Source organism: Ascaphus truei, chromosome 3 (genome assembly GCF_040206685.1).
Source record: "Ascaphus truei isolate aAscTru1 chromosome 3, aAscTru1.hap1, whole genome shotgun sequence".
Taxonomy (NCBI): Eukaryota; Metazoa; Chordata; class Amphibia; order Anura; family Ascaphidae; genus Ascaphus; species Ascaphus truei.
This window is the reverse complement of record NC_134485.1, coordinates 272,266,409-272,288,932: the sequence shown is the minus strand read 5'-3', so window position 1 is coordinate 272,288,932 and position 22,524 is coordinate 272,266,409. Positions and strand designations below refer to the sequence as shown.

General features: G+C 41.2%; 1 protein-coding gene across 1 annotated transcript in view; it reads left to right on the top strand.

The window, feature by feature from the left end:
* The window catches only part of IPO5 (importin 5), a 47,434-nt gene that overhangs the window by 17,591 nt on the left and 7,319 nt on the right, over positions 1-22,524 (top strand). Inside the window, exons 6-23 of the mRNA XM_075590824.1 lie at positions 67-171; positions 1,588-1,710; positions 1,795-1,915; positions 2,723-2,810; positions 4,068-4,174; positions 5,194-5,318; positions 5,720-5,809; positions 6,254-6,427; positions 8,888-9,106; positions 9,446-9,529; positions 11,105-11,237; positions 11,519-11,640; positions 12,224-12,320; positions 14,645-14,817; positions 15,757-15,868; positions 16,029-16,084; positions 17,227-17,349; positions 17,778-17,997. Coding sequence (XP_075446939.1) covers positions 67-171; positions 1,588-1,710; positions 1,795-1,915; positions 2,723-2,810; positions 4,068-4,174; positions 5,194-5,318; positions 5,720-5,809; positions 6,254-6,427; positions 8,888-9,106; positions 9,446-9,529; positions 11,105-11,237; positions 11,519-11,640; positions 12,224-12,320; positions 14,645-14,817; positions 15,757-15,868; positions 16,029-16,084; positions 17,227-17,349; positions 17,778-17,997 — 2,272 coding nt within the window. The remainder of the gene's footprint in view (positions 1-66; positions 172-1,587; positions 1,711-1,794; positions 1,916-2,722; positions 2,811-4,067; positions 4,175-5,193; positions 5,319-5,719; positions 5,810-6,253; positions 6,428-8,887; positions 9,107-9,445; positions 9,530-11,104; positions 11,238-11,518; positions 11,641-12,223; positions 12,321-14,644; positions 14,818-15,756; positions 15,869-16,028; positions 16,085-17,226; positions 17,350-17,777; positions 17,998-22,524) is intronic.

Genomic DNA, 22,524 nt, shown 5'->3' with positions numbered 1-22,524 from the left:
AACTATGTATTTGTTATATATACAGATTGTGTGTGATTTTCACCCTGCTGCGTATTTGCCTTACAGATTAGAACACTATCTGCGAGGGCTGCTGGTGCTTTTGTGCTAGCTAATGAACACAACGTGCCACTGCTGAAGCACTTTTCAGACTTATTACCTGGAGTCCTGCAGGTGAGGATTATGGGAGGAAATTAGAGATGAAAACTAAAGGTACATGCTGCACACCTCCTATAAACAGAAAAAGGGGGTTGATACAATTACCGGTGCTCCATGCGAGAAGATGATAGCCTGCAGCATACCCAGGAACATATAAAAGGAAGAAATCGCACTGACGGATTTTCTCATTCTGATTTATTAAAGCCAAAAACAAGCAACGTTTCGACCTAGTACTCTCTCAAGTAATGTTGTGGCAGGAAATTAGTAATACCACTTAAGGCTATAAATATCTTCTTTAGGTGCTTATTGAAATATCTAAGAATACTTTATTTTTTCTTAAATCCACCTTCAGCTTTTCTATGTACCCACCGATGGCTTTTGCTCCCTGAGTTTTCCATTATCAGCTTTTCTATGTACCAGGATTCTTTGGAGTTTGAATATTTTATTGCACTTCTAAATAAACTGCAATGTTCACAAGAAGATTGAGGGTGCATTATGAACTTTAAATGAATGTGTAATAGACTAGGGTTATGATCCTCCCTCTGCACCACATGTATCCTTTAAGCTGCAGTTCAAGCAATATCTAACGTGTTTTTTTTTTAATCCGTTCTGTACTATGAGAAAATACTTGTAGCATTTTTTGGGGGGAGGAAAAAACAATTTTTAAAGATTTTGTGTATTCTAATGTAACAAGCATTTTTGTTCTATTGCAACCATTTACAAAGTCACATCCCCTGGCTCTTGAGCCCTGCCCTCTCTCTAGCAGTGCACCAATTGTATCTAGTGACTGCCTGGTAACATGATCTTCCACACAGATCTTGGGTAATCTTCTGCAGCACTAACAGTGATATAAAGAACCCCTGAGCCAAATCTTCAGCGATCGATTACAGGAGAATGGATCGATCAGCAACTTGACTAATCACTTGTTAGTGTGCAGATTGTATTGATGCACATACTGAATGAACATTTTTATTTTTTTAAACTGCAGTGTGAACTGCAGCTCTAAATTCAAATACTGAAATGTAGGTGCTTTAACCTTATAACATCTTGTTGCATAGGTTTAAACCTAGTGTTTTTGCATTAAACGAAAACCTCCCCATAGTTACTCTTTAATAAGCAATGTATTTGTTCCCTCTTTGCAATGTGATTCATGTTATTTCTATAGCACATAACCTTCTGCAATTGGTTCTGCATGGAACATTCTAAAGTGACATGGAAGTCCAAGGCCTCTAGTCAGAGAATGTCTAAATTGTGTGATTACGTAATATAGCCACACTATTATCACTTTGATCTGTAAACTTAAAACTGTGAGTTACTTCTCATGTGGACCCTGATCCTAAAATGAATACAGGGGTGTATCTGTAAAGTATGCAATGAGTTTACCTTTGTGATCGGGTTGATTAAATGGAAGCTCCCTTCTTTTTTTTACAGTCGGTTAATGAATCCTGTTATCAGAATGATGACTCTGTCCTGAAATCACTGGTTGAGATTGCAGATACGGTTCCAAAATACTTGAGGCCACATCTGGAGCCAACATTGCAACTGAGCTTGAAGGTAATATAGCGAGCAACAGGAATGAGAATGGGATTTAGAAGAATATGGCGTTAAAGTTGACCGTGGCTTCTTTCTCCCTTACAGTTGTGTGCAGACACCAACCTGAGTAATATGCAGAGGCAACTGGCCCTAGAGGTTATTGTGACCCTTTCTGAGACTGCAGCTGCAATGTTGAGGAAACATACCAACATTGTTGCCCTGGCCAGTAAGTAAGCTCGGATAGCATCGTACAATCAGGTTAAACTAGTTTTCTACCTTCTTAATGTGCGGTGATTGAAGTACAGACAGAATTAAAGGGTTGTGGCTAGGGTGGAAGAGGCAATAAAACTGACCTTATTGATTAAAAAAAAAAAAAAAAAACAACTAAAATACTGTAGTGAAGCTGCACTATTTCATTCATGCTACTGTGCCACTAAGTATTTGACTTGGCATCATAAATAAGTTTGGTATTGAAAAGCTTTTGCTTCATCAGAGTTCTGCTCATGTGTAAGGAGACCCCACACATGTTTGTGTAATAACTCGTAGTCCTGTATCACAGCTCTAATTTTAAATATTGTCCTTATGGCATACTATCCATATTTATTGTAGATGTAAACACACCAGTATACTTGCTTAAAAGTAAAAGTGCTTTAGTCCTACTGACCACAATGGAATCCTGCCTAGGTTATGAGAAAATATGCACAAAAAGTCTTGGCCTACAACCTACTAGGATTGTAGCAGCACCACTTACCTGGACCACTAAAGGGACTACCCAAGAGCTGCCCATCAATATCTGGGGTACTTCCCAGCCACTCCCAGTAACCACACGTTCTGAGCCATAAACTCAATACTATACACAGGTGGTTTCTGGGAGCAATGGGACCGCCGCTAACTTGGTGAGTACCAGGGCTCCCAGAACACACACCACAAAATTTAACCAGAATACTGGGCATGCAAAAACAGCCGTAAATTTGTGTTAGTACAGCACAGAGTAATGTTCTGTAAAGCAAACACACTTTTTGTTTGTCTTCAGTCCCTCAAATGTTGGCAATGATGGTGGATTTAGAAGAGGATGAAGACTGGTCAAATGCAGATGAACTTGAGGACGATGATTTTGACAGGTAGCGGTTTACGCAGCACTTATCTTTCCTCGTGTTTTTTTTTATATATTTTTAAAGGCGCAGTTCCTCCGTCTCCCTCTTATGCGTATTTTTATATATTTTTTAAACATGCATAGGAAGTAGGGGTTTTTCAAAGCGGAACTGCATCAAATTTGGCTCTGACTCCCCGTTTCCTGGCATTCTTGCCATAGAAGGTGCCACCTGTACTTCCTGGTGGTTTCAACACCACCTCACATGGGCCAATAGTAGCTGCCTATTGGCCCGAGTGATGTGGGAAATGTAAACCTCCATTTTGTTTCACCCAGAGGGGATGCTACCTGCGGTACCTTCCCCGGTAAGGATCTCAGGGATCACTGGGTCCATGGAGCCGGAAGAAGAAAGCGGGGTGTGGAGAGGGGACACACAACCCAATGGGAAGAACTGCTCCTTTAAGACCTCTGAAATTTACGATGCTCACATTATTTGGTTCTCAGTACTGCTGCTAGTCGGTGTCCAAGTACAGAAGTGGCTGACTATGCTTTCTGACATTTGTATGACAATGTGTGATGCTTTATGGTCAATACCGTTAATAAAACGGTTGTCTTTTTCAGAAATGTGTGAATTATTAGATCACTATAAATAAGTCAAACAAACCTGACTCATGTTTCACTGTGTTCCAGTGGTTGGCACTTGTCCATCTCGCCACTTACAACTTACATTTGCAATATGCTATTAAAGAGAAACTGAGGATATGTGCAAAAAAGGGAACTGTGTCCCCCAGTACTGGAGTAAAATAGACAATGAGAAATGTACGATTGAGCACCAAAAACAATCAAACGTGGGAAATTCATTTTTAAAGTGTTTATTTCTGTTGCTGGTGACTTTTCCCATGTAAAGTGCCACCTGTTTTATATCTATATATCTTTATTTACCAATAGAGCATGTCATTGTCTAAATTACGTAAAGTATTTACGGAGCTTATTGAAGACGACATGAATGTTCTTAGATTCTTTAAACGTCGTCTTGTTGAATCGCTGCAGTTCTGTAGCTGCATGCTCTATTTTGTGAAAGCCATACACCGGCTATATTTAGGAAGTCCTACTACATTAGACGCTTTCTCTGCTTGAAGACTTCTTTAAAATGAATGGACCATAGTCACTAAACGGTGTTACACAGCACAAATGAAAAACACAGAATGGATATGTAAATTCTTCCACGTGGTATATTTTGTACTTCCTTGTTTGCATTGAAAAGCTACAGCTGAGCATCTCATTCCAGTAATGCAGTGGCTGGTGAGAGCGCATTGGACAGAATGGCCTGCGGCCTTGGCGGAAAAATTGTTCTTCCTATGATTAAGGAGCACATCATGCAAATGCTTCAAAACCGTAAGCTTACACCACCACTGTGAAACTAGGAAAAATATCAATTTGTGTGAACTTTGTTTAAGAACAGTTAGCCTGGATGCTGTAGTTTAATTAGGTGCATTAGATAATGTAACCTAGAGTAATTTACTGACCATATTCTAACCCTGGGGGGCGCGGGATTTTGTTGGGGGGGGGCGGAGGGGCGCAGCGGTTTCATAGGCATTTATGTTAAATGCCGGGTGTCCACGCAAGGCCTCAGCAACCTCAACGTACCGGGGCTCTGTAGTCTTCTGGACGCGTCGCCCTAGCAACGTGGCGTCAAATGCCGCAGCGGGGTCACATGACCCACCGCGTCTTGACGCCGGGTCACTCTGAAGGGGGGGGGGGCGCAGCTCCAAATCTTTGCGCGCCCCTGTTCTAACCCATACTTTTGCTACATTGCAGCTGGAATTTGATTTGTTTTTTTACGTCCACCACTTCAATCCCAGTGTGGATGTCTTTTTAGATTTGTTTTCCATAATTTAAATTTAATGTGATAAAAAGAAAGTAGCGCTAAAGTTATTTTATCCCCTGACTTTTGGCTCCTGAAATCTCGTATATCCTTAGAGGCTACGTATTCTGCAATAAATATGTATAAAAAAAAAAAAAATAGACCTTGAATAGCTCCCATTAAAATCTAGTAATTGAGTGTTAATATGTTTAAAGAAGCGGTCTCCAAGTTAATGTTATTCTGTACCACCATAATCAGATTTTTCTGTACCATCAATGAATTATTTTTGTTTGTCCTTCAGATCTATACATCTAGATATCTACATCTACTTTCCCCTTAACATGGTACAGGTTCGATACCCAGGCTTCCAAGAGCAGGATAACTCTCAGTACAGTATAGTCTGTAGCATTAGGTTACTGATACCTAATTTCTCCTCACTGTTTACCAGCCCACAGGCATAGTAATTTACCTAAATGTAATGTGTGGAAGGAAAAATACATGTCTTTCGATACTTTGTGTTTGCTGGAATTTGTTTCTTGGTTCTTTGCAGCTGATTGGAAGTACCGACATGCTGGTCTCATGGCATTGTCAGCCATTGGGGAGGGCTGTCACCAGCAGATGGAGGTCATTCTCAATGAGATAGTCAATTTTGTTTTACTCTTCCTTCAAGACCCTGTAAGTACATTTTTTTTTTTAAATTATTTATTTATTTGAACCTATAGCTGAGAAATCAGACAAGATGTTTACCTTTTTTTTTCTTGTTTATATCAGCGGCTGTGCACATGTGATCATTCATATTGTACATTCCAGCTTTATTTGTTTTTTTTTTGTTTTAACTGTAGCGTTCCCTTTTACCAGGAAGCGGAGTAGCGCTCAAGAGGAAATGTGTTGGGCTCTAGTCTTGTGTCGTAATTAGCAAGTGCTTCCAAGTTATAGTATAAACATGAATTTCGTTCATCTTAAATGATAGCACTGAATATCTGATATATATATATATATATATATATATATATCTGTTTTCTTTGGTATGCTTTTTTTTTCTTTCTTAACCATGTCTGCTTTGCTTGCTCTTTCAGCATCCCAGAGTACGTTACGCTGCCTGTAATGCTGTTGGGCAGATGGCGACTGACTTTGCACCTGGTTTTCAGAAGAAGTTTCATGAGAAGGCAAGTAGTATCGATGTATTTTTCAGTAATTTTCATTTTGCAAAGATGTACTTTTGCTATTTTCTCTTTAAATGTGGCATTGTGTAACAGAAATACTTATGCATTTTAGTCTAGTACCAGAAAGGTATTCAAGTACTTAATTTATCTTTAAAAAATACCTTATACTTTGATACCAAGATCTGTAACCTTCATTGTTCAAATTGGCACATTAACCAATATATCGCACCCAGTTCTATTGGTTTCCTCACTTCACATCCTCTTCCCAAAGATCTCTAACTTTTCTTCACTTTAATTTCTCTCTCCAACTTCAAAAGGCCGTTAGCAAGCTGCACCACACACAAGTAACCGTTTCTGCCTTGCACCAACTGATTCCCATTCACTCTGAGCCCTTTTTGAGAGCATCCCAAAAACCCAGTACTTAAAGGTATAGTTTTTCCATTGCAGGTGATTGCAACCCTGCTGCAAACTATGGAAGACCAGGCTAACCCACGAGTTCAGGCTCACGCCGCTGCTGCGCTCATCAACTTCACTGAAGATTGTCCCAAGTCTCTTCTCATTCCATATCTGGATGATCTAGTGAAACATCTGCACTCCACCATGGTGGCGAAACTGCAGGAGGTATGGTAAAAAAAAAAATTCTGATCTTTCTCAAGTGCACTTCATAAAGTTGACCCAGGGTGGTCACCTTTATCCAAGACAAGTCTTGTTTTTAACATTTCATTTTGAGGAATAGTTACTGCTAAGGCCTTTCTGCCTTGGCCTTCAAAAGGCTATTGAAAATAGACTGTTCCAAGTTGCAGATGTAGCAGGCTTCATTGTGCCCTCTGGGGGGGATTAGGTGTTATGTTGTGCCATTAGTGCCATTGATTCCTATGGAAACTGATATTCTGCTTTATAACAGGTTATGTTGTGTTATCAAAAAACAAAACTGTGCGCTACTACCTAACTACCTATTAAGTATAAATGTAGAAATATACACAGTGCAGTGACTATACCATCAAATAAGTGATGAAAAATTAATAAAAAATTAAACGACAAATCCCACAGTGAGATAATTATGCATTAAATAATAAATGCCACATAACTGTGTTGGGGATAAGGGCGTCTGCAGCTGTAAACGCAGGGGTGGCTCAGCACCCCACACACACTAAGAGAATGGAAACAAAAGAAAACAGCGCACAACGCCAAATAGTGAAGTAAATTCAACAATATATTATCAAATTAAAAAGGGGGTAATATATTTGCGTACATGAAAAAGATTGGTAAAAGGCATGTAGTGTGTATCACACGGTTTAACACTCGGCAGCTGTTAGCTGTAGATTCAGGTGCTTGCTTCCCTCTGCTGATGCAGCTCGGTTGATTCTGGTGCAGGACGTCAGTCTTTCACTCCCAAGGGGATTTCCCTTCATGCAGCCAGGTTCAGCAGCTGGTATTGGGGCTCGGTGAAATCGCTCCGGCTTCCTGGCCGATATGGAGCTGCTCCTATACCTCAGCAGGTATATCCTCTGCACAGAGGTAAGACCGCAGCTCACTGGGATGCCCTCAGCGTGCCACGATGCCGCTCCGTCGCGGGACGCTGTGTAGTGACGTCACTGTCTCCACAGCAGTGGTGGATTCAATAGGGAAGTTTGAACAGTCTTACAAAGTCTCTCACAAGTGTCCAAAACAGCACACAGGATGAAATAAAAACAGGACAGGCCAGTACATAGACAAAGGCCAATATAGGCAGATATAAGGCAATAGAATGTTACATCCAACACGTTTCCCTGAAGAAGTAGTTAATTCTACGAAACGTGTAATTGTAATACACAAACATATTCATGAGTGCAGTACAAAGGTGTGAGAATTATAGTATTACCATATACTTGTGTAGTAGATAAAGAAGACCTTGGTTCAAGGAGGTTGCAGTTGAATAACCTGTAAACATGCAGCTACTAATCTGATCGCAATGTTTATTTTATTTATTTATAAAATGTTTTACCAGGAAGTAATACATTGAGTTACCTCTCGTTTTCAAGTGTGTCCTGGGAGTATGTGCCCTGAGCAGTAGGTTTCTGACATACCCAGTATATCGTAAGGGCCCCCGGTGTGTCTGTCCCCATCACATACTGGGTAAGTCGTATGGGCAGCAAAAGGGTTAACTATTTGTAAACCGCCCCCTTCTTGGTGTTTGTTACTGAGGTAAACTAAGGAGTTAATGGTAAAAGTGGATAAGCGCCACCCAGTGGTTATATAAGAGCACTGTCACGAGGTATAAAGGATAGAAGCAGAGGATCCCGGGAGAGAGTTCCAGCATGGCAGCAGGAGAAGCTCCAGGGAGTAGAGGTTGGGGATATGTTCCCCAAAGTATTGCATAGATCAGGCCCCCCTTTTTTGTTTGATGGGGTCAGTGCCCCTTGAGGTAGGATCCAATAGTCTGACCAAAAGAGAAGAGCATGTCCCAGTAATGGGAATGCGGACATGTCTCAGTGGGACAATCAGAAGTTCCCCAGAATATCTGGAGATCAGCCGTACCTGTGGATCCCCACCCACAGTATTCAGTCCCCTGAGGAAGTGGTGCTTCCAAAGCATGGTTTGGAAAGCAACTGTAACGTTGCACAGAACTGGCCAGGATCTCAGCATGTTCCCACTGTAAAAGGGACACTAAGGATATTACTAAGAAGGGGAGCTCGATCCGCAATATGAAGTAACTATAGTAACCAGTAAAAGTACCTCCCATGTGTGTTGAGTGGATACTTAGGGAAGACCCGTATCAAAAGTGATGGCAGAATGGATTAAATAAGGTGCAACTATATCAATCTACATGTACTGGGACTGCAGTCTTCCCAAGTCTGGGAACAAAAATAAAGATTAAAGTGTTTAAAAACTCCTGGCGCCCATCTTTTCCATCGCCCAGTCAACCACATACAGCACCCTGAGACCAGGTAAATCAATGCGGATGTGCAAAAATACACCACTACACTGATGTAACCTCCCCAGGGAGCCGGGCAGGTAGGGTGACATATTTAAATAACCACACAACAGAAATACACTTTGTACACTTCAATAAATAATTATTTTTTCTTATTCTTCCCTCAGCTGATTCAGAAAGGCACAAAGCTGGTCTTGGAACAAGTTGTGACTTCAATAGCCTCTGTTGCAGACACAGCGGAAGAGAAGTTTGTCCCTTACTATGATTTGTTCATGCCTTCCTTGAAACACATTGTAGAAAATGCCGTGCAGAAGGAGCTGCGGCTGCTAAGAGGGAAGACCATTGAGTGCATCAGTCTGATCGGTTTGGCTGTGGGTAAGGAGAAGGTGAGCGGTTGTTTGAGTGTGCAAAATACCACAAAACGGATGATATAAATGTTTTTTATTGAGATCTCGGCCTGAGGAAAGAATCCTGCAGCAAGTCCAAAGCGGTTATGATTAGCTGAATTTGAAAACATTTGTTATAAAAATCACAAAACTGGCCATTTTAACAAGCAGCATGGAAATGGCTACTCTCTAATTCTAAAACAGAAAAGTAAAAGGAAAAAATGATTACAGGCTACAAGTCTTCAAAAATATTTTGAGGGAAAAATGTTTTTGACATTTTTAATATGCACAGTAAGCTATTTATGAGCCGTTTCTCAATAGCATTGCTTTCTATTTCAGTTCATGCAAGATGCGTCGGATGTAATGCAGCTGCTGCTAAAGACGCAAACTGACTTTAGTGATTTGGAAGATGACGACCCTCAGGTGTGTATTTCAAGGTGTAATGATAACTAGAATCTATCAGTGCTAGGTCAAATGACTGTCTGCTCTCAGCATAAGGCTGAGTCCCCACTGGCGCTGAGCTCGCTATGCTCTTGGCGCTTAGCGCGCTTACCTCTGTGAATGGGAATCCTCCCGTTCACGCGCGCGCTGTGCGTGGGCGCTCATGCGTGTGCTCGCACGCTCTCCCAAGCTTTGTGCTTGAGGAGACACTGCAGAGATACTTTCAGGCTCAGAGCAGGGTCACATGACCCTGCTCTGACCAATGGGAAGAGAGAGGGCGTGTTCTAATGCCCTCTCGCTACTGCAAACACAAACATGGGATTTCTAGTCGAGAGAAGTGGAGTGGGGCAAAACAGACTGCTGGGGGGTGTGTGGGGGGGATGGGTGAAAAACGGACTGCTGTGGGGTGGTGGGTGGGTGTAAAACTGACTGCTGTGGTGTGTGGGGGGGTGGTGGGGGCAAACGGACTACTACTCCTGCAGCTGGGGGGTGGTGGGGGCAAACGGACTACTACTCCTGCAGCTGGGGGGTGGTGGGGGCAAACGGACTACTCCTACTGCAGCTGGGGGGTGGTGGGGGCAAAAGGACTGCTACTGCTGCTGGGGGCAAACAGACTGGTGTGGGGGGGGGGGCTGGTGTGGGGGGGGGGGGGGGCTGGTGTGGGGGGGGGGGGGGGGCTGGTGTGGGGGGGGGGGGGGGCTGGTGTGGGGGGGAGGTGGGTGGACTGGTGTGTGGGGGGGAAACGGACTGGTGGGGGTTAGGAGGGAGAGGGGGGGGAGAAGGGAGAAAGGGGGGAGAAGGGAGAGAGAGGGGGGAGAAGGGAGAGAGAGGGGGGGGAAGGGTGAGAGGGTATGGGGGGGAGAGACAGAGAGCGCGATGGGGGGAGAGAGCAATATGAGAGAGAGGCACACAGACAGCCCCTATACAGCCAATGACACCCCCCCCCCCTCCTGTAATAGCCACGCCCCCCACTCCTGCTCTAAAAATGTTGCAGGACAGCGATCGCTCATGCTTGGAGAGCTGGTGACATCACCACTCTCCAAGCATGAGCGAGCTCAGCGGCAGCGTGGCCGCAGCCTAATGTAGATACATAGGCAGTTTACAGAAAAGTGCCCATGCAAGATAAATGACTCCTTAATGAAAACCCATGGTTTAATTTTTCAAAAGTAATGACTGCATCAGGTTTAAGCAGTGCTCTTTAATTTTTCCTTATGCATCATTGATACATGTTTATATTTGGGTTTTTTTTGGGGGGGGGGTGTTATGGCTGACACAGTTTTGGTTGTGGACCTGAGACGTGCTGTGACTCTTGCACACAAACAACTGTTATACACTGGAATAATTTCTTGAGCTGCAGCATTGACCTTTGAAGAGCAATCCATAATAAAATAATGCAACTGCTACCATTTTATTATAAAAACAAAAGAACCTAAATAGAACGTTCTTTTTATTTGACCGACAAATCTCGAATGTAGTAATCAGACCAAAACTGTTCTTGTAAACTAGTGTTGCAGATGGTACTGCAGTATTCTTACAGGCTTTCTTCTTAACCTCTAGATTTCATATATGATCTCTGCCTGGGCACGAATGTGCAAGATTCTTGGGAAAGAGTTTCAACAATACCTCCCTGTGGTCATGGGCCCGCTGATGAAGACTGCATCGATTAAACCTGAAGTGGCTCTGCTTGACAGTGAGTGCTCTTAAAGGCTGTGAGGTTTATGTATTATTTCCACATCTACAATGGTCCAAGACAATGTAATTGAGTAGTCAATGTAAATGGATAACCAATGTATGCTGCTTGTCAAGTCAATGTTATAAGCTGTAAGTGTGCAAACTGGAGTACAATGAATGACTAAATCAATTATCAGTACCAAAACCACGATGAAGAGACCTGCCCTACAGAAGATGCAGATTTTACGCGTTTGAAGTCCATGTAAACTCACAGGCTACTCTTTCATTCCCTCTAATCAGCACAAGACATGGAGAATATGAGTGATGATGATGGTTGGGAGTTTGTTAACCTGGGCGATCAGCAAAGTTTTGGAATCAAAACGGCAGGTCTTGAAGAAAAAGCCACTGCGTGCCAGATGTTGGTGGGTATCGCCAAAATAAGTAATTTTAGTGTGTTGTGCTGGAGCCCCGGCTGTGCCTATAATGGTGTTGCAGACACGATTTGCATGAAATAAGATCCTGCTGTTATGGTGTGGATTCACATAGTTATATAAATAAAATGGTTAATGTCATGGTGGAACTAAAATGACCTTTTGTGTGTTGGTGTGAACAAATCATTGTTATTTTGTTGGTGGATGGGAGCAATTGGTTAGGGAAGTTGAAATATCTGTAAAGCTAGAAAAGTATTGTAAATGTCCTGGAGAACAGAATGTCCTTATTTTGTACCTGCCCATACCAATTGCTACTACAAATCTTTTTTTTGTAGCGCTCCATATATATTTTTTTTTATTGAAATGTGAGGTGTGACCCTTCAGAATTCCTGCTTGTCTTGTGTGCACCTCCTGTTCTTCCCATATATATTCCACACTGTCAGTGATGCCTGTAAGCAGGCCAACCTGTGTTTTTTTAAATGCTCTTATGTGCTTATGCCGATTTTCTAAATATGAATTTGTAAAGACTATTTAATCAGGTCCTAATTTTCTTGTTTAATTTAACTTTTTTTAGGTTTGCTATGCTAAAGAACTGAAGGAAGGATTTGCAGATTATACAGAGCAAGTTGTGAAGCTTATGGTCCCATTGCTTAAATTTTACTTCCATGATGATATCCTTTTCAAAGGCATTACATCCAGTTTGGTTTTTGTTTTGTTTTAACATTTTTTTTATTTACATTTTCTAGGGAATAGGGGTTGGGTGTTCACCAATTACATCAATTTTGTTTTATTTCCTGACACTGATATATTTACAAGGTATATACATTTTCATTTCACTTGGTTAAATATTCATGAGAACACACAACTTAACATTTTCTCTGCAGCCTATTCTATATTGTTTGATTTTACAATACCCCTTTCGCCCGTCCCTCATGGACACCTAACGGTTACGTGACTGGACCTCGCTATCCCAAGGTTCCCAAGCCTTTTGGTATCTTGGGTGTTTGTTATAAAAAGGCTGTAATTTGTTCCATTATTTTGATCTCGTTTACTCTGTGAAACACTTCTCCTCTTGAGGGGCACCAGATTTTCTTTCCATGCTGCTGAGATCGAGGATCTGGCTGCTGTTTCAGATTTTCAATGGGTTTAGAGAGGATCATAACTGTGGGATCCATCGGGAACCTAACCTCCATTGTATCCTCAGTTAACCTCAATCATGGCCCATTTTTTCTGAATTGCTGCATTAAACCACCAGATATGAGCCATATCCCCTGCCTGGCTGCATCCTCCAACACAGAGCAGGTATATCTGCTTCAGCCATGTGAGCGTGAGGCAGCATCTGTACAGGATTTTGTTTTCCCTGGAAGATATAGAGGTTTTTGCCTCATTGTCCCATATGTCCTCCCAGTACTTGTAAGGGATTTCCACCTGAAGACCTGTAACCCGGTGCTCCATATACTTATTTTCATATGTCTGTTGGAACTAATTCTTGATACTGGGTGGTTATCAACTTTTTTTTATTTATTTATATATATATATTTTCTGTTTCTGCATAGCCCCTCAGATGTAGAGTCTGGGAAATCTCCACAAAGGAAATGTGTTTAATGAAATGGGGGATATGTAAATATTTGAAAACATCCACATTTGTTAGACTACATTTCTGGCATAGCTCCTCAAATTGCAACACTTTCCTTTTCGCTGTCCTATCACCCACAGCTAAAATCCCCTCACTTTTCCAATCCAATAAGGAACTTGTGCAAAAGCCCAGGCTAAAGTTCGGGTTATCAAATAAGGTTATTAATCTGGATGGGGTTCCGGTCAGCTGGAATTTAGCTTCAAGATGCCGTATATTCAGCTTGAATTTAATAGTTGCCGCTTCAAAATAGTTTTTCAGAAGTGTATCTTTCTCTGTCCATAAAAGGACTGCCAAGCCTACTGGATTACTAAATTTTCTCTCACCCTACCCATCAATATCTTTTGGTTTCTGAATACCAATATGTAATTTGTTTTGGGTGGGTTGCAGAAGGTATCTCAACATCCTGAGTTGCCCGGCCTCTGTTATCCCTGGATGCTAGTAAATTAGACCTTACCACTCTTGATTTCTTATTTTATCATATGAATTGAATGATTCTGTTCTGTAATTTGGCTGAATGGGATTAAGATCGGGAGTGTGGAAGTAATATACCAGCCTCCTGTAAAATATTCATGTACACAGAAATGTTTTGCCCAAGCCATGAGACAGTAATTATTCCAGATCTTTCAATCTTACCTAATTTGGGTAAACATTGCTGGTTAGTTGTATTTATACAGAGATTATATCCAGTTTTAAGTGTTTGCATTCTCAATGGCACAAAGATTTTGCTAATGGGTAAATGTAAACAGTGTGCCTAATGAAGCTACTCACAGAAGAGCTTTGAATAAGGCAAGGTTGCTTTCTGGTTTTGCATATTTCTCTCAAATTGTTCCTTTCTGTGATATGGTCCATATATCCTCAAGTTCCTATTGTATCTTTTTTTTACATTGCTTTAACTCTTGAGTGCCCCGGGCTATAGTTTAAAAAAAGAAAATGGTGGCTTGTTTTGCTGGTGGATATTTATTAATAGGAAAACTTAAGCATTCTAGTGGAACACAAAGCATTGTGTCCTGTCTGAAGCAATTAAAGATCCGCGAAGATGAGAGCTGTTCCTAAAATATGAATTTTAGACTTCTGACCAATAAATCCAAAGTTTTTCAATTATTAGATGCCATAACCGTTATTGCTCAAGGAATGAATACAACTCCTGTTGATGTTTAAAAAAGAAACAAATCTAGTTGTCTGTTTTATAATCCACTCTTATCGAGACAAATCTTATTTGGGAACTGTAATATTTGAATGTAGCAGGCAGAATCCTTCATGAAAGAAAGGGTATAAACGGTATATCTGCTGTATAAATGATTATTAGACAGTGCTGAGGCTTCCAGTTTCTTGGCTGTTTCTCCATAACCGCCATTACACGTGTTCGAGTTGCTGCTGCAGAGTCCATGCCGCTGCTCCTGGAATGTGCGAGGGTGCGCGGCCCGGAATACCTGACGCAGATGTGGCATTTTATGTGCGATGCCCTGATTAAGGGAATTGGGACGGAGCCAGATTCGGATGTGCTTTCAGAAATTATGCATTCTTTTGCTAAGGTATCTTTCTCTCTCCCCTGTTTACGTTTATTGAAGTAGCATGCAAAACATTACCAATGTTATCTTTCTTTGCCTGTTTGGGAGCAGGGCTCTTAATTTAATTGTGTTCATGCTACAAATACTATTTAAGATTAATATGCTGCAAGTAAAAAAACAAACATACATGGGACAAATTTGTTTTAAAGAATTGTAGATCCCTAATGCACTGAATATCGATGCAAACTTGTAGAAATGTTGTTTGATATAAGTCCTTCACTGCAGCTGTCCCAATAATAAAACTACTAAGAAAGATTGTACCCTTAGAAATATACCCCATGTGCATCATAAAAGGTTTCAAGTATAATAAATGTTGGATGATCATATGACAACATACAGTATCTGATGGAGCAAAGCATGTGTGTACAATTGAGAATCCTACAATAATCTCATGTTTGAAACGTAAAATTATAACACTGGAAATTTGCAGAAGCTCATGCGGTAATAATACTGAGCAAACCTATTCCACAGGAAAATGTTATTTACATCTCCTGTTTCTGCCATGTAGTAACAAAGGAGGGAGAGGGAGTAGGTGGTGTGATACCTTTTATTGGACCAACAAGTAGTTGATATGTTAGAAGCTTTCAAACACCTCGGGGTTCTTCATTGCTCCATCATCACACTGAAGGACCCTGAGATGTTTAGCGTGTAACATATCAACTACTTGTTGGTCCAATAAAAGGTATCACACCCCCTACTCCCTCCCCTCCTTTGTTACTACATGGAAGAAAGGGCCAATCCGGCTACCTGCCCTTCTTTGTTTCTTTTATGTACCTGATTAGCACTGGGGGCAGGGGGGATGGTCAGCTTCTCCTTAATTGTGATCTCCCAGCAGTTGAAATGTTTTAGAAATGGTATTTCAGGCCTTAAATGCCAGTCTGCTGTACATTCTTATTTTGGTAGTGCATCGAGGTAATGGGAGATGGATGCCTAAACAATGAACACTTTGAAGAACTTGTGGGAATACTAAAAGGGAAGCTAGAAGAGCACTTTAAAAATCAAGAACTGAGACAAGGTAAGGGGCCTATAGAACTAGTTTGAGGCATCTTACACCTTACGTTATGCAATGTGTTACAGGCTCTGAATGGGATCAAGAGATTTTCTGCTGCAGTAAACTCGGGAATAATTTCTATTGCATATTTTAAATGTCTTTTGTTTATCATTTCTTGGTCAAGTGAAAAGACAAGATGAAGACTACGATGAGCAAGTGGAGGAGTCATTACAAGATGAAGTATGTTCTATCTTTTTTTTTTTCTTCTCCATATCTTGTATTGCAAGTTAAAATGTGCTCAGCAGTGAGTGTTTGGAATACATTACATAGCTGTGCTTCTTTGCTGCCCTTTAATTCCTCCAAGTAACTCATTCAGGGCAGAAATGTTTGTTTTTATAATGGTAGCTCTTATAAATTCCTATCCATTTCATTTTTCCCTTCATATTTAACATCCTAAATGTCCACTCCATGCAAAAAAAAAAAAAAACATCTTCTCGTGTTTTTTTTTAGGTTTTATTTCCCCTCTTCCTTTCCACTCTTCTCTTCTGCTGTCCGTATCCTTCTATAAGTTTACTTTACTGCAACTCGCCCTTCTGGGCGGCTCAGTTGATTCAAAGTTGATCAATTCAGCCAGATTCTGTGGTAACTAATGAGCTCACAAAACCATAGAGCAGACCATATGGCAGGGCTCTTCAACTGGTTGGCATAATGTGGCCTGTGAAATGGCCTTAATGTGGCTCTGACTCTCAGCTGCCCAAGCAACTAGTATGAGGAAAGTGCACATTTTCACTTGTAAGTTAAGTTAATGTAAATATGGCACAGGTGTTATTAATGTTTGCAAAACATGTTTGTGCATGTATGTAAACTGACATTACAATAAGCTTGTGGCCCTTCTAATATGATTTCAGCAAAGTATAGAATTGTGTTGCACAGAAATACTGTTCTGATTTTTGTGATTTTAAAGGTGAACATGAAATGACTTGTGTTTACATTCATATGTCACACACATGTATTCTGGAAATATTTGTGTAGAGAAGTCCGCTCCCTTCCGCCCATTTTCTCAGAGTACTGATTTGGCAGGTCATTCCATCAGTACAAGTTCACAAACTTGGAGAACTTTTTACATTTGCATATTGCAGAAAAAGTTGCCATTGTGAAACTTTTAAAAAAACTTTGAATGAATATCTTGTATAACCTGACATCGTTCATGACAATAAAGTTGCCAACAATTGGCTTTTTTTTTTGTAAGAGAAATGTAATCTGCATTTACTGTGGTAAAAGTAACATGGTTTAGGGTGTATTATTTCTGTATTGCTAGTAATAACAGAAAAAAATAACATTTGTCAGAGTTGCAGTTAAGTGAAAATATATCTCTTTCACAGGATGAAAATGATGTTTACATTTTGACTAAAGTCTCAGATGTTTTGCACTCTATATTGAGTAGCTACAAGGAGAAAGTGTTGCCGTGGTTCGAACAGTTGCTACCATTAATTGTTAATTTAATTGTGAGTATTCTTTTTTTAAATGTTAAACCGTGGGTACAGATAATACCTACACACCCCATACCTACTACACACACACACACCCCACACACACACTAGTATTCCAGTATGTTTATGGACGTAAAGAACATGTTTATTGGTATAATGGTTTAGGTTTTGGGTATATTGGAAGGAGTACAGAGAAAAGTGAAGGCGAGGATAAGGCTAGAGACCCAAAGGGGAAAGGCAACTGCAATTCAGTGGTAATAAGCAACTTACAATTAAGCATATTCATGCTAGCAACAATGTGTCCAGATACGGGGCTTTAAAACCTTAGAAATGAGCAATCCATTTATTCATGTTCTATAAGATTACACGTAGTTGTCATTTTCTTCAGCATTTGTTTTTTGTTAGCCTGACACAATGTAATTGGATTTATATTATCATTCTAGTGTCCTCACAGGCCCTGGCCAGACAGACAGTGGGGACTCTGTATTTTTGATGACATTATAGAGCACTGCAGCCCATCCTCCTTTAAATATGTTGAGTACTTCCTGAGGCCGCTGCTACAGTCTATATGTGATAACAGCCCTGAGGTTCGACAAGCCGCTGCTTATGGCATTGGTGTCATGGCACAGTTTGGAGGTGATAACTATCGCCCTTTCTGCACAGGTATAGTAAATCTCTACATAATGCTACATTTATATTTGGTTTAAATACCTTGATCTACTAATTGTTCTAATGTGTATATTCACTTGCTGCTACACCAGACATGTTTCTTTATCACCCACCACTTTCCTTTTATGCATTAGGCCTCAGCCAGGGTAAATGCTTGCTCGCTCTCGAGCGCCGTGATATCACTCACTGAGCAAGCTGGAGCAATTCCCGGCCAATTGAAAATAGGCTGTAACGCGTGCGGGGAGGCGTGGCCGTGACGTCACCGAATTGGTTCGCCCTCATTGGGCGAACCGCTCACGTGACCCGGCCATCACACGACAAATACAAATTGATTTGTCTCCTCAAGCAGCGCGCCTCTGAACTCGCACGTGCACTACAGCCACTCATTGCCTCACGCTTACTCACCGCGTCGCCTTCACCCTGGACGAGGCCTTAGAGTAGTGCAGCAGCTTAGAGCAAGATCCTTCCAGATCCATCTGTATCTTTTATTCAGCATGACATAATTATTGTTTGAAATCGTGTATTGATCAACCATTGCTGCAAGTTTTTTGCCATTGAAATACTATTGTTGATGTGCACTGATTGTGGGGAAGGTGCAGGGTAGTGGCTATGGGGACAACCTTTAATACACAAGGGTTTATGTCCTGTGTCTGGATCCTTTTCAGATACTTGCTTACAAGTATAAGATGCATGCATAAAAGATTACAAATGGTTTCATTTCAGTAACTTAAAATCTACAGTTAAAGCAAGAGTCAGTGTGTGTGTCCCTGTCCCTTTAATATGTGCATCAATACAATCCACACAATGAGTAATTAGTCAAGTTGCAGATTGATCAGTAGTTCTCCTGTGATAGGTGAAGATTTGGGTCAGGGTTCACTAAATGGCTGTCAGTGCAGCAGAAGATGACCGAAGATGCAAAGTTGTGTGGGGAAGATCATGAGACCAGGCAGTCACTAGATATAATTGGTGCAGAAGAGGGTCTCATAAAGGTCTGTGGTAGAGCCTGTTTCTAAAGAGGACAGGGATGTGACTTTGTAAATGGTTGCTATAGAAACATAAAATGGGACTTCCAGTATGGCACCAGTAAGCACAGTCGCAGGCAACTGAGCTCCAGTGCTTTGCACAGCAAAATAGTGCTGAAAAAAATCAATAACACAAAAACAGTGACCCTGGAGCACCATGGCCATCTGGGAAACAAATTGGATGGGACAACTAAACAGAGAAGTGAGAAGAAAAAAAGGTTCTTCTAAAATGGCCCCTGAGAGAGTTACAAGGCAGCAGGTAGAGAGGAAAAACAAGATACAGCCCATAAAGCTGCAGTTCAGTCTTTTTTTTTTTTTTTTAACTTCAATAGTTTCATGTGGGCAATCTCTACTTACCTAAAGAACTGCATAGCTGCAGGTCAATTCGTTCTCCATGTATTGATCGGCGAAATTTGGTGACATCATTAGATCTGGCATATGTTTTTCTTCTGCTTCTCTCACTCAGTGTAAGCTCATGAATATTCATGAGCACTCCTGCACTGACGTGCTAGAGGGAGGGCAGGGCAGACAAAGGGGTGTGCCAGGGCTTGTGACAGGACATGAAGGGGCAGTGCCTTAGCAAATGCTTGTTAAAATAGAATACAAGAAAATTGGTCTTTCAAAGTTGTATTTTTTAAAACAGAAAATGCTAAAAGTATTTTTTCTTACTACAGAACTGATTTATTAAAAAAAACACATGCAGGATATTGACTGAACTGCAGCTTTAAAGAGACACTCTGAATATGCTGCTATGACCAAAGCACATGCAAATGAGCTAATGCCTGCATTAAATAAGATTTGACTCCCTGCAAAAGTCCCTTGAAGATTTTAAAGAGGAACTCAGTCCAAAATCCAGGAACTTTAAAAAAAAAAAAAAAAACAAGGCTTGGAAGAAAAGGTAGACGATCTTGAAAATAGATCTAGGAGGAGCAATACTGTATAAGACTTGTTGGAGTCTGTAAAACCATATCAACTTATGGATTTCTGCTCAAAATGGTGCCCAGAGACTTTCGGGATTACGTTCGGATCTGGCTAACATCAAAGTAGAAAAAGAAAAAAATTTAAAACAACTTGCCGAAATTTTCTTTTCCTGGAACCATGGCAGTGGGCACCTTTGGGTTAATCCCTCCTCACTCTAGGTAGGACAGGAAATTGACTTTTGCAGGTAGGCCATAAAGGCCCCTCCCTCTACCTGCACCTTAGTCTTACGATTCCATAGCTGAAAAATATAACTGATAGGCATTAGACATACATAGGGAGGGTAACTATGTGCCCACTGCAATGGTTCCAGGAAAAGAAAAGTACGGTAAGTTGTTTTAAATTGTCTTCTTTCCTGATCACCCTGGCAGTGGGCACCTTTGGGACATACCCCAGCAGTGACAAATTTAGGGAGGGATACATAAGAAATAAACCACCAGTCAATGCTGTTATCAGTTTGACCTTTATTAATTCACTTTAAACTTTATTTCACTACAGATTGTAGAACTCTACGCCCAAAGCTTGCGTCAGCTGATGATTGTACATCTAGTCTGTAGTATTTCAAGAATGTATTGAACGAGGACCAGACTGCTGCTTTGCATATCTGTCCTGGTGTAGCCTGGGCTTTACACCAGGACGTAGACATGGCCCTTGTAGAATGAGCTTTAATGTTCAAAGGTTTATCTTGTCCTTTGCTCTCATAAGTTTTTTTAATACAAGACACTGTCCATTGGGAAATTGTTGTCTTAAATGCTGCTTGACCTTTCTTCGGTCCCTCTGGTACGATGAATAGTCTGTTTGATTTTCTGACATCTCGCATCCTTTCCATGTATACCTTTAGGCATCTCACAACATCTAGTTTGTGTAATCTCTCCTCTTTCTTGTTCTTTGGATCTGGACAGAATGACGGGATCACGATTTCCTGATCCATATGGAACGGTGATACGACCTTTGGCAAGAAATTATGCACTGGTCTGAGAACTGCCTTGTCTTGATGTACGACTAGGAATGGTTCCTTGGCTGATAGTGCCTGTAGTTCTCCCATTCTCCTTGCTGAGGTGATTGCAAACAAGAACGCCATCTTCCACGATAACCATCTCAAACCTATCTCTTGTATAGGTTCGAAAGGAGGTGCCGTTAATACATCCAATACTAGGGACAGGTCCCATGTCGGTACTCTGTTTTTAATTTGAGGTCTTAGTCTTTTAACTGCCTGCAAGAACCGGATGTTTTTCTTTTGTGCACCAATCCCGGAAACAAGGCCTCACCTCTCCTTTTGCCGTGTCGAATTCCACCCCCAAAAACTTCAGCAGTTGAGTGGGTACTAGGTGACTCTTGTCTCTGTTTATTAACCAACCGTGTTGTTCCAAGAAGGTTATGACCATCTCCTGGTCTTGTTCTAGTTTCTCCCGACTTTTTGACTTTACCAAGATGTCGTCCAGGTATGGGTATATTTCTACCCCTCTTTTTCTCATTTCTGCCACTAATGGGGCTAGAACTTTTGTAAATGTCCTTGGAGAGGTCGCCAGACCGAATGGCAGTGCTGTGTACGGATAATGATGTTGGTTCACTGCGAACCTTAGGAATCTTTGGTGTCTCCTTGATACGGGCACGTGTAGATAAGCGTCCCTTAAGTCTATCGATACCATCCAGTCTCCTGGTTGTACCTCCTGAATGATCAGGTTCAAAGATACCATCTTGAATTTTCTTATTTTCAAGAATGAATTTATCTTTCTTAGGTCTAGGATTTCTCTGTAATCTCCTGAAGACTTTTGTACTAGGAATATTCTGGAATAAATTCCACCTCCTCTTTCTTCCTGAGGTACCTTCGTTATTACTTCTGCTTGTAGTAACTTTTAAAACTGAATTAATTTGCCTTCTTTTTGCCTTGGACTGTACACTTGTTAGGCACATATTTCTTTTTGGCATTTCTTTGAACTCTATGCTGTACCCCCGACGAATGGTTTCCAATAACCATTTGTCCTGTATTGTTTGGGCCCATGTTGCAGAAAACTGCGTCAGTCTTCCTCCCACTGGCAACTGCTGGGCCCTTTGACCTTCATGCGAATTTGTTCTTGGCAAATGATCCTCTTCCTCTGGCGCCTCAAAGTCGGTTCTGACCGCCTCTCCATGCTGTTTGCCTTGAAAACGATCTGCCAGGTCTATATGTTTTTTGCCTCCTTGTACTGATTTCTATAAGACTGCTGGAAACCGAATCTTCTGTTCCTGTTTTCCTGGGGCAAAAAACTACTCTTACCTCCTGATGCTTTCGTTATTATATCATCCAGCTTGTTGCCAAACAGGAATTCTCCCTCAAACGGTAATCCGCATAAGCTATTCTTTGACGCTGCGTCTGCCATCCATTGTCTGAGCCATAATGCCCTTCTTGCTGACACATCTAAGGCCATAGATTTAGCTGCTAATCTGACCGCATCCAAAGAAGCCTCCGCTATGTAGTCTGTCGCCCATTTTACTTCAGACAGCGCCTTTAGGATAGAACTTCTTTTTACACCCTTGTCTA